Source organism: Nymphalis io, chromosome 20 (genome assembly GCF_905147045.1).
Source record: "Nymphalis io chromosome 20, ilAglIoxx1.1, whole genome shotgun sequence".
In the NCBI taxonomy this organism is placed as follows: domain Eukaryota; kingdom Metazoa; phylum Arthropoda; class Insecta; order Lepidoptera; family Nymphalidae; genus Nymphalis; species Nymphalis io.
This window is the reverse complement of record NC_065907.1, coordinates 5325792-5340021: the sequence shown is the minus strand read 5'-3', so window position 1 is coordinate 5340021 and position 14230 is coordinate 5325792. Positions and strand designations below refer to the sequence as shown.

The 14230-nt window shown below is 29.9% G+C and overlaps 1 protein-coding gene across 1 annotated transcript in view; it reads left to right on the top strand.

The window, feature by feature from the left end:
* Positions 1-13644, top strand: part of LOC126776249 (dopamine receptor 2-like) — a 144928-nt gene extending 131284 nt beyond the window's left edge. The window contains exons 3-4 of the mRNA XM_050498566.1: positions 13102-13186; positions 13544-13644. Coding sequence (XP_050354523.1) covers positions 13102-13186; positions 13544-13624 — 166 coding nt within the window. The 3' untranslated portion in view covers positions 13625-13644. The remainder of the gene's footprint in view (positions 1-13101; positions 13187-13543) is intronic.
* The last annotated feature ends 586 nt before the right edge of the window (positions 13645-14230 follow it).

Genomic DNA, 14230 nt, shown 5'->3' with positions numbered 1-14230 from the left:
GTAAAATTATATCAATTTTATCAATTATTGGTTAATCTACTCTTTAATAAATATATTTCATTTCATTTAAACAGAATAAAATAAATTATTGATAAACAATTCATTTTTTAATACCCGGTTGTTGGGTATTCTGCGTGTCCGTCTGGGTGACTAACCCACTAATCAATAATTTTGTATTTATCGGTTCCGGTTTGATGGATGATTAGTATAATGAAAGGCACCAGGAATATAACAATATATACATATCTCTTGATTGGTGTTGCGTTAACGGTGTAAGACGTGGCTAAACCACAAACATCTTACTTACAAGTACCATAAGGTTTACAGGTGGTATTCTTCCTAAAATTAAAAAAACTCGTAGCGTATTTTGACATGAATAAGCATACCTATAATGCCTATTATTTATTAAATTCATATATTATATACAATTGAGCCGTGATGGTTCGGTGGTTCGAAGACATGAACTGATATGATTTTAAGTTTAATCGCGAGTAAGCACCATAGAATTTCCATGAGCTTAATTTGTTTTTATAATTCATGTGGTGCGTGGCGGTGAAGGAACACATTGTGAGAAAAACTGCATATGTGGATGAAAATCTGTCACTTGTCCACCAATCAGTATTTTAGCAGCGTGGTAGACAAAGCTCCAAAAGCTTGTCCTCAAAAAGGAGAAGAAGCTGTAGTCCAGCAGTGGGACATTTACAGGCTTTTTCTTTAATATGTTCAAAAATTATATGTACATATATCACTCAATTGTTGTGCTCTTAGTTAAATGTACGAAAATATTGTTATATCTGAAATGTACCTAAAGTATATTCGCAAGTAAATAAATTGAATCGAATTGAATAAGATAATAAGTATTGACGTAATTTATATAAAATGTCATCGATTCAAATAATGACGCGGCTCGTGTAACTCATATTCATGAACATTGATTTTACTCGGACGGCTAAAGGGGAAACTGAATGTTTGTCGGAGATAAGGGAAAAGTAAATACCGTACATAATACATTACATGGACAAAACTTAATGCTTAATTAATATTAAAATACAAAAATTACAATAAAAAACGGAAATTATCTCGTTTAAATATTTCATTCAACTTATTTTTAATCTATTGACAAAAAAATGTATTATGTTTTTTTTAAATATTATTATTAGTTTTTTACAATTTTGACTTATATTTCAAGTTATTTTAGACACCTGTATTTTTTACAGGCAATTACCGAAATAGTTACGTTGATTTTTTGGCTAATTATGTATATTTGTTGTACTACTTGTTGGTGTTGACAAATAAATAATTTATCTTTAGTTAGTGAAGGGTTAACTTTGAAGTGACAATGGTACTTTAAAGTCCCATTCCAACTAGTTCTTACATCGTAAATATGCCACTAACCTCGGGATCTAAGATGTTATGTCCATTATGCCTGTAATTAGACTATTCAACATTCAAACCAAAACATTACAATACAAAGCTTTGGTGTTTGCGTGCCTGCCTGGATAGGTCTGCGTGAAGCCATATTTAGCTTTTAATTCATTTAAATTTGATGATAAAAACAGTAATTGTATTAAGTATATTACTTACTAATATTATATTATAGATAAAAAAAAACTAGCAACTAATAGATCTAGAATTCGTTGATTTCCGTGCTCGATAAATAATAATTCAATTGTATTTAATAACCTGTATAGAAAAGAAAAAGAGTAACTACTTAGTTTTTACTGGTGGTAGAGCTTTGTGCAAGATCGTCTGGGTAAGTACCACCCACTCATCAAATATTCTACCGCAAACAGCAGTACTTGGTATTTTTTTTTTTTATAGAATAGGAAGGCGGACGAGCATATGGGCCACCTGATGGTAAGTGGTCACCAAACGCCCTTAGACATTGGCATTGTAAGAAATGTCAACCATCGCTTATAGCCAATGCGCCACCAACCTTGGGAACTAAGATTTTATGTCCCTTGTGCCTTTAATTACACTGGCTCACTCACCCTTCAAACCGGAACACAACAATATCAAGTATTGCTGTTTTGCGGTAGAATATCTGATGAGTGGGTGGTACCTACCCAGACGAGCTTGCACAAAGCTCTACCACCAGTGAATTGGTATTGTTGTGTTCCGGTTTGAAGGGTGAGTGAGCCAGTGTTATTACAGGCACAAGGGACATAACATCTTAGTTCCCAAGGTTGGTGGCGCATTGGTGATGTAAGCGATGATTCACATTTCTTACATGCCAATGTCTATGGGCTTTGGTGACCACTTACCATCAGGTATGTTATATGCTCGTCCGCCTTCCTAATCTATATAAAAAAAAGTTTCTTGCCAATTTTTCTTGGACGAATTTACATTCCGAAAAGTTGGTAACTTTCATTTAAATTAAGCTTGTAACGCAGCTGCAATAAAATATAAATTGATTTTGAATCGAACATCAATTGTTTTTTTTTTATGAAATTTAACAAAGGATTTATTTTATTGTGTTGTAAAGATACCATTATTCAGTCTTTAGAATACATTAAACGATCAAACAGCTGAATTCATTACTCTCGTAACATCTCTGTTGTCACGCCCATGGGGCGTTTTAACAGCTACACCAGGCTCAATGAAATATTGCACAGTCTGCTTCGATAATCGATGAACGATGGTTTACACCTCACTCAATTGCTCAATAAAAAAAATACTTTTTTAAATATTACAAATTTTGTATTGAGGAATATCAATAAAAGAAGCGAATAAAAAGCGCTTAACTATTAGTTATAATATTAATGGAATATTATATGAATAATATATGTACATGAACTGTACATGTAGTGTAGTTTGTTTCGATTAAAACGAAGTGCTTTAACGAAGTTAATAAGCATGTACTTTATGCCGACAAAACTATTATACTTTTATGTAAAGAAAGGTAGAGTTTGTTATTGAGTAACAAGTAGGTTAGCATTAATGCTCAAAGTGTACATGTATTAAATACATTATTATATAGTAAATTTTAAATAATATAAAGAAATAATCCATCATCGATCGTTTATGTATTATTGTAACTTACCTTACGAAACAAATGGTATAATTAAAATAACATTTTTATTGCCCTTTGATATTTACAATTTGGCTATTTTTAGCCATATTGTAATAATAAAGGGTACAATTTTACAACCCACTTGTATTATTTTCCATGATATTAAAAATGCAATAAACGTGATTGTCACTTCTTTCATACTAAAATCACAAACACTGAAATTTACAGTTGCTAGTATGCTAAGTATTTTTTTAAGTCGTTACATTCAATTGGATTTTATGATACACGCGTTATTTCGTTTTATTCGATAGCAGTTTCCGCCTGCGGATATGCTCGCGTGTTCGTGGTGGGCGTTCAAGTGTTACCCTATGTCCTTTTCTGTACCCCTGACAATGTATATACAAATTTCATGATGTGAGGATATGTACTCGAATGTATATTAAAGTTGTTATTAGTGCTACACGTAACTGAATACTTTACGCTATTAAATTTTATCAAGTTAATATAATAAATACGCAGTTATATTTAATATAATAAAATAATATCTATTTCTTTGTTATATCATGATGCCTTAGCAACTGAATCGACTGATATTCAATTTAACATTGTTGTAATGATAATTTGTGCTCGCACTTATTTTCTATATCTAAGGAAGTAAAATATTAAGGTAATATATTTAGAGCATTTTAAGTATGTTACGTTTCGATATTAATCATTTGTAACGCAAAATTTCTAATGCTTTGCACTCGCTCCTTTTATTATGTTCTGATAATTTGATAATCAGGTCACTGATTTCGAATAAAGCGAAGTGAACTTAAGTTCAAATAAGTTTAAGTTAAATTAAGGTGACGAAGTAACATACAGATTTGAGTTGATTAATTAATAAAAGTTGCTATAATTAATAATAATTTGACAGTTTGAATTCCGGCTTACAAATAATGTAATACATATATAATAATTTGAAATGAATACGAGACTGAAGTATTTATTTTGAACTTAGTGTTGAAATCAGTAGAAATCATTATCACGAGTTTTTCGACAGAAAAAATTGTATCCATATCATATTGCCTTTTTCCTATTCGATAGGAATCGCCGGGTACTTTTCTTAGAGGTACTGCCGACGCCGCTCACTAAGAACGGATTTTACGCAAATCCTATCCAAAATACATTTTTCTTCTTATCTACCCGTGCGAAGCCAAGCCGATTAGCTAATATTAATATAAATGCAGTATATCCAAACCTAATTTATCATATTGAGATATTTCTCGTCAATCGCTGTAGTGGTTTGCAATCCCATAAAAATGAAGAAACAGAAATTTATAATTTTTTTTATAGAATAGGAAGGTGGACGAGCATATGGGCCACCTGATGGTAAGTGGTCACCAACGCTTACATAACCAATGCGCCACCAACCTTGGGAACTAAAATGTTATGTCCCTTGTGCCTGTAACTACACTGGCTCACTCACAATTCAAGCCGGAACACAACAATAACAAGTACAGCTGTTTTGCGGTAGAATATTTGATGAGTGGGTGGTACCTACCCAGACGAGCTTGCACAAAGCTCTACCACCAGTATATGAATATGATAGAGGTTTTTTTGAATTTATTGATTAGATAAACCTTCGTGCTGCCGTAATTGTATGTGTGGTGGTGGTGGCGTGTGATTAATTTCCTGTATTTTGAGTTCGAACGTCAAGATAAACTTAGCGGTTTTTGGTATTTACGAGAGTATATATTTGAGTAATACGAAGTGAAGGTATGAATTTTTGCAAACAATCTTATATATATTACATTATTTTATTCTTATTCTCAAATAACTTTTTATTACAATAATTTTATTAAGAAAACATATTACTTTGTATCGACACATGAAACTCATATTATATTCCAATTACAAAGTGATGGGCGTGTTGTCATTTTACAATCTATTTGACAAAACTCTTAAAACAAAAATACGCGTATTATAAAAACCAAAGATTCAAAAAATAGATCCGAGCAGACATTCAAAAATGTGTTGATAACAATGTATAAATAAGCAACATATAAGGGACGGAACAAGGCTTTGAATTTCATGTACCTTGAGTTCGAGGATCATGATAGCGCGGTTATGTGTTTATACATATACATATTTCCCAGGTAAGATAACTTTATACATACCTAATGTTTTATTATATATATGTATTATATAGATTCGATTTATTATATTATTTGGCGAACTGTTATAACGAATGAAAATCAACGACAAATTTTGTAACTACCAATAACGTTCCAAAATAAACCTTAATAAAACTGTGTTTCGTAGTCATATAGATAGATTTGAAATTATAATATTGATATTTTTCTAGAAAACATATTATAATGAACATAGTATTGTTAATACTTCTGGGTACAGTACGGTGTATACGGTATATGTTTGTAAATAGGATAATTTTTGAGAAAGGTTAAATAGACAGAAGAAAGATAGAAAGATTTGTGCACCAAATATTCATGTATATTCATAATTTTATTGAGTAATGCGTTAACAACCCTAAAATATATTACATGACAGATATTATATTTATCTAGATATATAAAAAGTACAATTTCAATTTATTCATTTTTTAAATACTTTGAAGAAATAAAGAAATAACCCATCATCGATATTTTATGTATTATTGTAAGATACTATATTTACAAAACAAATGTCATAATAAAAATAAGGCCCCAGATAAACAATGTTTTTAATACATACTAAAACTGTTAAATCTTTTCTGCTATTAAATAGTCAAATACAAAACTATATTGTTAGTCTTCCGTCGTGTGAAGTCGGTCACCGGAACTGACAAGTTGTGTACTACTAAGCTTATATTGTAAAGTTAAATTCCTATGAAATATTGTTGGAAGCAACGATAATTCATGTCACATAGTATTTTTTTATATTTGAATATTTTATTAATTAAATACACAAATTCATAAATAATATTTAACATATTTGAATAAGCGAAACCCTTAAAAATAATTATCCTAACCGATATTTCAAATTAGATATTGAATTTGTTTGTAACGCTTAACGTATTAACTTATAAACTATATATACTTATTAACTAAAGCTATATTCGTGAAATTTTGCATACACGTTGTTAAGGATACGGAAAAGGATAAAAGGAACTAACACTTGCCCCTATCCTCACTAAACTAATAACTTAAAAATCTAGAAGATAGTGACGGCGTAGCGTGAGATCTGCTTGAAAAATTGCCATAGCTTGTCTACTTGTAAATACTTTTGCTTTGATTTACGTGTTTTATTCTATATATTGTATCCTTTATATTCTCTAAACACTGGTTGCATATTAAAAAATACTGTAATCCTTCCTTTAAATAATTGCTTTAAATAATTCCTTTAAATAATTACTTTAAGTAATTCCTTTAAATAATTGCATATTAAAAAATACTGTAATCCTTCGGCAAGATATTTGGTTAATCTTATTTCTTATATTGCAATTAGGTTCATCCTTTAATAAATAAAAATCCTTAGGATATATTTTAATGAAAATTATTACTTTAATAAGTGAATTTCGACTTTGGCTATTTTATCAATGATATCAAAACATAATCACTCGAAAACTTCTGTGATCATAACTTTTTTACTCATTATTTGACATTCAAACTATTTAATAACTACGAAATTATCAAACAAGGTCCCCCGTCTACACGCGATGCCAATCACGGCTGTTATCGTTACTAATTTACTTAAATCTAATTGGGTTATCTCCAAAATATTACATCAAATAATGAGCTTTTTATAATTGAAAACGTATATTTTTTAATTATTGTACATTTTTTATTCCAAAATCAAATCATTTAAACTACTTTAATATTTCAGTTTCGGTACCCGGTAAAACTATTAATGTAATTGGAATAAATATGCGCAATAATTTAGTTACACATCGATTATATGTAACAAATTTATATATTTATTGTAATAAGAATATTAATACATACCTATTGCGGCTTGGGGCAATCTAAAAGTATATTCATTATAGTTTAATATTACCGAATAATATAGTTGGTAGTTGTCTTGCAGATATATTAACAATGCAGACGATATATAAGGTATATATATATATATATACCTTATATATATATATATATATATATATATATATATATCGCCTTATATAGGATATATATATATATATATAAATATAAGGAAGATCTCCACGTGACTGATGATCAAATCAACAATTTGCTGCTTATTTCCTCAAGCGAATGTCCCAGTAAAGTGGTTGAGACAAATTGCTTTTGTTTTTCATTTGCTGTATCCTGTTGACTGACTCGTTGTTTCAGAAGCTAGTTAATCAGGCCTCAGATGTTGAGGTCTTAGACTCAGAAACAGAGTTGGATTAATAAAAAGTTATTGTTTTTTTTTTTGTTTTTAAATCTTAGCAGCTCGGAGTTAGATAGTGCCTCGGAAAACACGTAATATCGTTAGTCCTGCTCCTAAGCTCGTCCCGGTCGGTTACGCCGTGACACGGGATTATAAGTGTGTTAGCGCATAGCACACACACACTTATAATCTGTGTTTGTGCACTATAATTTGTCACTCGCGATGGGCTTGTCCGAAAACGGTTAAGACATCGAGATCCTATTTCACTGCGAACTAATACGAATAAGTTTGTAAAACAATTCGAAAATAAACTAAAAATAATTATTCAATTATCAACGATTTGTATTGGAAATGTGGGAACTTAATTAATATGTCAAATTGAATCGTTTTTTTTAAGCCTTTCTTATTATTTTTATAAAACAATTGAAAAGCTCAGCTTAATTCTTTATTTCCAATCTCTTCCGTAGTCTCTGTACGTCCAATCGTCTTACTCATTTTCTGTAGTAAATTAACTCTTGATTCAAATGACTAGCTTAATTTATTTATTAATTAGTTTTGTTACTTTTCAATGGGCTTTAAAACGAAGGAAATTATCAATTCGGTTAATTAATATCTTTTTTTACAAAGTAAGTGATTGTGTACTGACTTTAATTATTACATCTTTAATTCGATGGGTTCCCGTATTTTAATATAATAAATAATTTTAACCTATACCTAAAATAATTATGTATTAACTTACGTAAATATTAGTCCGCTATTTGCATATTATATAATTATTGCGATAACATTACAACCATATATAATATAAAAAATCAATTCAAACAAAATACATAAACACAAATACATGTTATCTACATAAGTACAAATAAGAACTTATATATTTTATGAACAAGGGTAATAACGTCACTTACCACAGTTTTATGAGCTTACAGAATTTGAAATAGCTGAAATAAACGGCGGATCTCATATCTACACCAGTTCAATGATTCATTTTTATTAGCACGTATTGAAAAAAGTTATTTTTAGTAAACGTGTCCGGACAAAAAATATTGTATTGGTCAAAGCAACGATTGAATCAAAACAATTTAGTACATCAGTAAATGTTTTTTTAGACATAAATATCTACAACAATATTATATTTATTTACAGTAATATATTATACATGGCATTGACATCTTTCATGACAGTTTCAATTATCATTTTATGTTTGTGAGTTCACCATCAAAATAGTGGGTAACAATGTTTAAGATTTACTTAATATAGTAACTTCATATTATATATACAATATTATAATTCTAGATTTTGTGTTAAATGCTAAAAGTATTCGTAGGCATATTCCCACAATAATTGTTATACATATCAAAAATTATTTATATGTGTATGCTGTGTGTGTATTGTGTAATATGTATATTTTTAGTATGCTTATTAAATACACTTTAATAGAATCAGCGCCATTCATTGTATTAACACGAGACACGAGAACTTATTTGCGTAGACGTCTTTAACTAAACCTTTTAATAAATGTAAATTTTATGCTAAAAAAAAATAATAGAAAGTCTTATTACACTATAAAATAATTTATGGACGATAATAAAGCGTGGGCACGTATTTGTTGATTTCTAAACAGGACATATAAATTGAATTTTACAGACACAGCTATTTGTACATATTTTCGGCCCGCCTTATTTGAATAAAAATATTATGTATTTTTAATTATTGAAACATATTCTTATTTTAACGACAGTTGTTTATTATTAGTACCTATGGTTGATTTATTAATGGAAGAAAACTGTATATATAATATGTATATACTTTAAATCAATAAGATGTTAAAGGTACGATAACTTAAAAACATATTTAAATACTAAATGTCAACTATGAGCCCTAATTACGGTAACTAAAATCTTCGAAGTTGGATCCCGTGGGGTTACATCCACGGAAGCGTCTAGAGTTAATTGAAGAAATTAATTAAATTCTGGATGGACTTCTGGCTTGGTCTCGAAAAGGTTCTCGAGACAAAATTAATGAATCCTAGATTAGGTTGCCAGATGTCTGGATAATCTAGGTTACCTACGATTCCCCTTCTAAGATTGCATTTCAGTATAATGACGTAGAACAAATAATTAATTTAACTGTCTACCATAGAAGTGTGTAATTATTGAATAAGTATATTTTCACGGAGGTATTTAGTGCTGTTTACAGTTGCCAATGAATGCTATGTCATAAACATTCTACCGCACTTTACGATTGAGCAAAAGCTACTAAGGTTATATAAAACTTTATCCATAAAAATCTGGAGTGGTTGAATTTATTTGGATGTGAAAATAAAAGAGCTGTTACAAAACAAATAAAATTTATATTTACTAGTTAGGTTTTTTATTGGTAAACATTGATATTCAATGGATTTCGTTTTGCATAAAATTGGCCTTCTACGGTAATATATAAATCTATTTGTCCATTATAATATTACACTACCATTGTAAGAAGTTCATACTATCGGTCGAGAACTGGCAGCTAATCCGCCTAATCTGTTTTTTTTAATCTGATAATACTGTTTAATAGATTGAAGAACTAACTTAAATATTATTTATTATAAAATACAATGTTTTTGTTCATTAAAATGTAAATGCTGATGATGATGATATAGAGTTGGTGGCGCATTGGCGATGTAAAATGGTTAATATTTCTAACATCGCCAATATCTATGGGCGGTGGTGACCACTTAACATTAGGTGGCCTATTTGCCCGTCCGCCTACCTACACTATAAAAAAACAATTTACAATCTTATAATCATCCCTACAATAATTGAAATAAATAATATATTCCACAGGCTTCAGAAAAATTCTTAGCAAACCCATTATTTTTTATATGAAAACAAATTGCGTAAATCATCGTTCGCTACGAAAAAAATGCTCTATACATTTTTTTTTCTATAAGTTCCTATTGAAATTATAGAATAAGAAAAGGTATAAACGTGACGATAAAGGATAAAATTCATATGGTCATACATTTCTTACATTATTGGTCGTCTTTTCTAATATAAACGAGCAGACCAGCTGATACCTAAATTAGTTTTTTAGACCCAGTCCAGAGCGATATTGGCCTCAGAATTGAATGAGTTGGGTTCCTGAAAACTACATATTGTGATCCTCATTTTACGTAACATTATCTTTATGCGTATTACTAGTATATATGTTTTCGTATTTTGTCTAGTATATAGACTACAGTAGAGATATTTACATGACAACACAATTTCATTAAAACCGAGATACAGACTGCTGGCATCCTGTTGTTTCAGGCAGCCTAAACCAATTACCAAACTGTGCAGAAATTTATGGTAAAACACGGTTTTGTTGTGACTTCTGTAGTATTTACTTTATAATTGCATAATTATTATATTTTAATAAATTAATCTATTGAGCCAAAAATGCCCAGTGGTTAGAGCACGAATCTTAGCCGAAGACTACGGGTTCAAACCCAAGAAAACCTCGCACTTGGCGATTAAAAATTTGCCACATGTGTAACAGACCAAGTCTTTGCTCCATGAGTAGTTTTATAGGCAGTTCCTTTATTATTTTATTCTATTAAGTATTATATTCATGATTAATAACTTTAGTTATTATTTTGTAGATTTATTCATATTATACGGCTACGTTTTCTCAAGTTCATTTCATTGTAGATTCCGATTAGGATATCGAAAAATTAAATTATATATTAAATCAAAATAGTTGTTATATAGTATATATATAATTCAATTCAGTTATGTATAATGATAAAAGCTTTCAGTTTTTACTTAAAATGTCGAGCCCAAAAAAGTCCCAAATATGGCAAAATATTTGTGTTTTCCTTTTTTATGGCATATTGTTAAAAACTAAATTAAAAAAAAAGATTGTTTTCAATAATTTCCTATAAACGGTAACAAATAATTTTAGACAGACCACGAATGTTTTACCTGTTCACATAAAATTTTTACAGACACGAAATTAACGCTTAATCGAATCCCCAGCCATAGGAAGGAGGGTAAATTATAATGCTAATGGAGTCTTTGCCTCTCGACCCAGCCAACATTTTAGACTTAATAATAATTTGAAACGAAATTACAAAGTTTTTTTTGTGCATAATTGGAAATTATTACAAAGGTTGTATTTGCTTGTGGTAATTGTTAAAGAAAACAGTAATGTTTTAAATAGTTACGATGATGAAACATATCCCTAGATGTACGTTGATATCAGGTCTACAAGTAAGGATTAACTGATTAATTTTAATTATTTATTTGATAACTTTTATTGTATGCTTTATTTATCTTGTCTCTTATGGACTACAAAAACATAACGAGATATTTTTCTGATATTTTACATTATTTTTAAAATATCAAAGATTATCCCGACATTACCGAACCAAATAAAAACTGTTAGTTAAGCAAAATTGGATTTTGGAGTATTATGGCTTAGTTATATTAAAATTCTCAAAACTGAACATAAACAGTAAATGCCTTTGGCGCCATATTGTTCAAACATAGTTCAAATTTTCGGATGATGCTGTAACACGCTTCAATTTAACTATATTGTAGATACAATGTAACTCTAAACTTCGAATTGTTCTATGTATTCTATGCATGCAGTAAACCCACAACACTAACATAAGAACTTAATTAATCCTTTGAAGTAAATAAATCATTTTGAAGTGATTATTAGTATTAATACAACTTATATTATATTACAATATCAATAATAACATTAATGAATGTATCAAACTATATCACAAAATTAAGTTCTTTGCATTTTTGTTATTTTGTTGTTTATCGACGAGCCGGTTGGCGTGGTTAGTAGATACTTGCCTTTTCACGCCGAAGGTTGTGGGTTCGATTCCCACCCAAGACAGACATATGTGTGCATGAACATGTCTGTTTGTCCTGAGTCTGGGTGTAATTATCTATATAAGTATGTATTTACAAAAGAAAAGTAGTATATGTAGTATATCAGTTGTCTGGTTTCCATAGCACAAGCTTTGTACAAGCTTAATTTGGGATCAGATGGCCGTGTGTGAAAAATGTCCGAGGATATTATTATTATTATTATTATTATTATTATTATTATTATTATTATTATTTATCTATTATATAATTTAGAAGTTACAACAATGTGGATGATATGAAAACCTTCATCAGGAAAAATACATCTATGCCAACTTTTTATGATAATCGGTCAAACAGTATCGAAGTCTATTAATCTCAAACAGATATACCAACATCCATTTATATTATAATATCTTAGTACTTAAATTATTATAATAAAAAAGCCGAGATGACCTAGTGGTTCGAACGCGTGAATCTTAACCGATGATCGTGAATTCAAACCCGGGCAAGCACCACTGTATTTTCATGTGCTTAATTTGTGTATATAATTCATCTCGTGTTTGACGGTGAAGGAAATCATCGTGAGGAAACCTGCATGTGTCTAATTTCATTGAAATCCTGCCACATGTGTATTCTACCAACCCGCATTGGAGCAGCGTGGTGGAATAAGCTCCAAAACTTCTCCTCAAAAGGGATAGGAGGCCTTAGCCCAGCAGTGGGGCATTAAGAGGCAGTTACTGTAACTTAAATTATTAAAATAGTAACTTATAGAAATTCATTTTTGGTTGAAAAATTTTATTTCAGGTCAAATATTTACATAATCATCTATATATTTTCATAATAATGTAATGTGATTTGTTTCAGGGCATTTCTTAGAATCCTCTGTGTCTGCTGCCCCAGGAAGTTGCGAAGAAAATATCAACCACAACTTCGCTTTAAACAGTCACAGGTTAGTCTTAATTTTAATTAATTTTATATAAGAATTATTTAGTCACACAACTTTTATTATAAATATGAGTTATGTATATCACAAATCTCACTCCACATAAACACAATTATTTTTTAATGAATAAATTCAAATTTTTGTAAAAATATACTTATTCACTACATACTCGCACACGGATAAGTTAATTAAAAATGTTAGTAAATTGAAATATAGATAAATATTATAGCGAATAACACGTTTGTTATGTAAATTACTTCAGAATGAATTCTTTTTGATTACGAAATGTAGTCAGAATGATATTTACAAATTAAATAAGGATGATGATATTTAACTTTGGTTTATAAATGATTTTGCTTTCAGTGGCGTACGACCCGTCGTTATTACTCCACGGGCGAACTTCAAGCTATTCGGCAAAACTCCTGCGAACAAACTTATATATAGCGGCTCAATTTAATTCCTACCCTCATTATCTCTCTCGTTCCAAGTGCCTTCTCTAAAAATATCTTCATAACAGTTTTATACTTCCTTTAAATAATCATGATAGGTTTAGGGTTGTGTGAACACGCTTGCAAAATTTGATATCTTCAATCAATTTTAAATCTAGAGGTACGTTCGATTTTGTAACCAACTGTTGCACTTTACCACTTCGCCTTATTTGGCATTTTATATACGCTGTATTTGTGTCCCATGTCCAATATACAATTATTACCAATATGATCAATGCTTCCCTCAAAAATCATCAATTTATCTAATATTTTCAAATTTTTCTATCTCAAAATGCATGTATTTGTTAAAAAATTTTAAATATCCTATTTCTTACTCTGTCCGTGATTCTCTAAATCGTTGCAACATTTATTTCCACTTTAAAACACCTGTACGTTTACAAGTTTCGTCTCTTGCATGAAATAACCTAAGCAACAAACGTTTCTCTGCTTGCAAAAATTGTATAACCAGATATCCGTGTTTTTTGCACTCGCCGCACCAACGTCGTATACGTTATTTTGTGTCGAAATTTTTCACTTATGTCCTGAATTATTTTTGTGCATA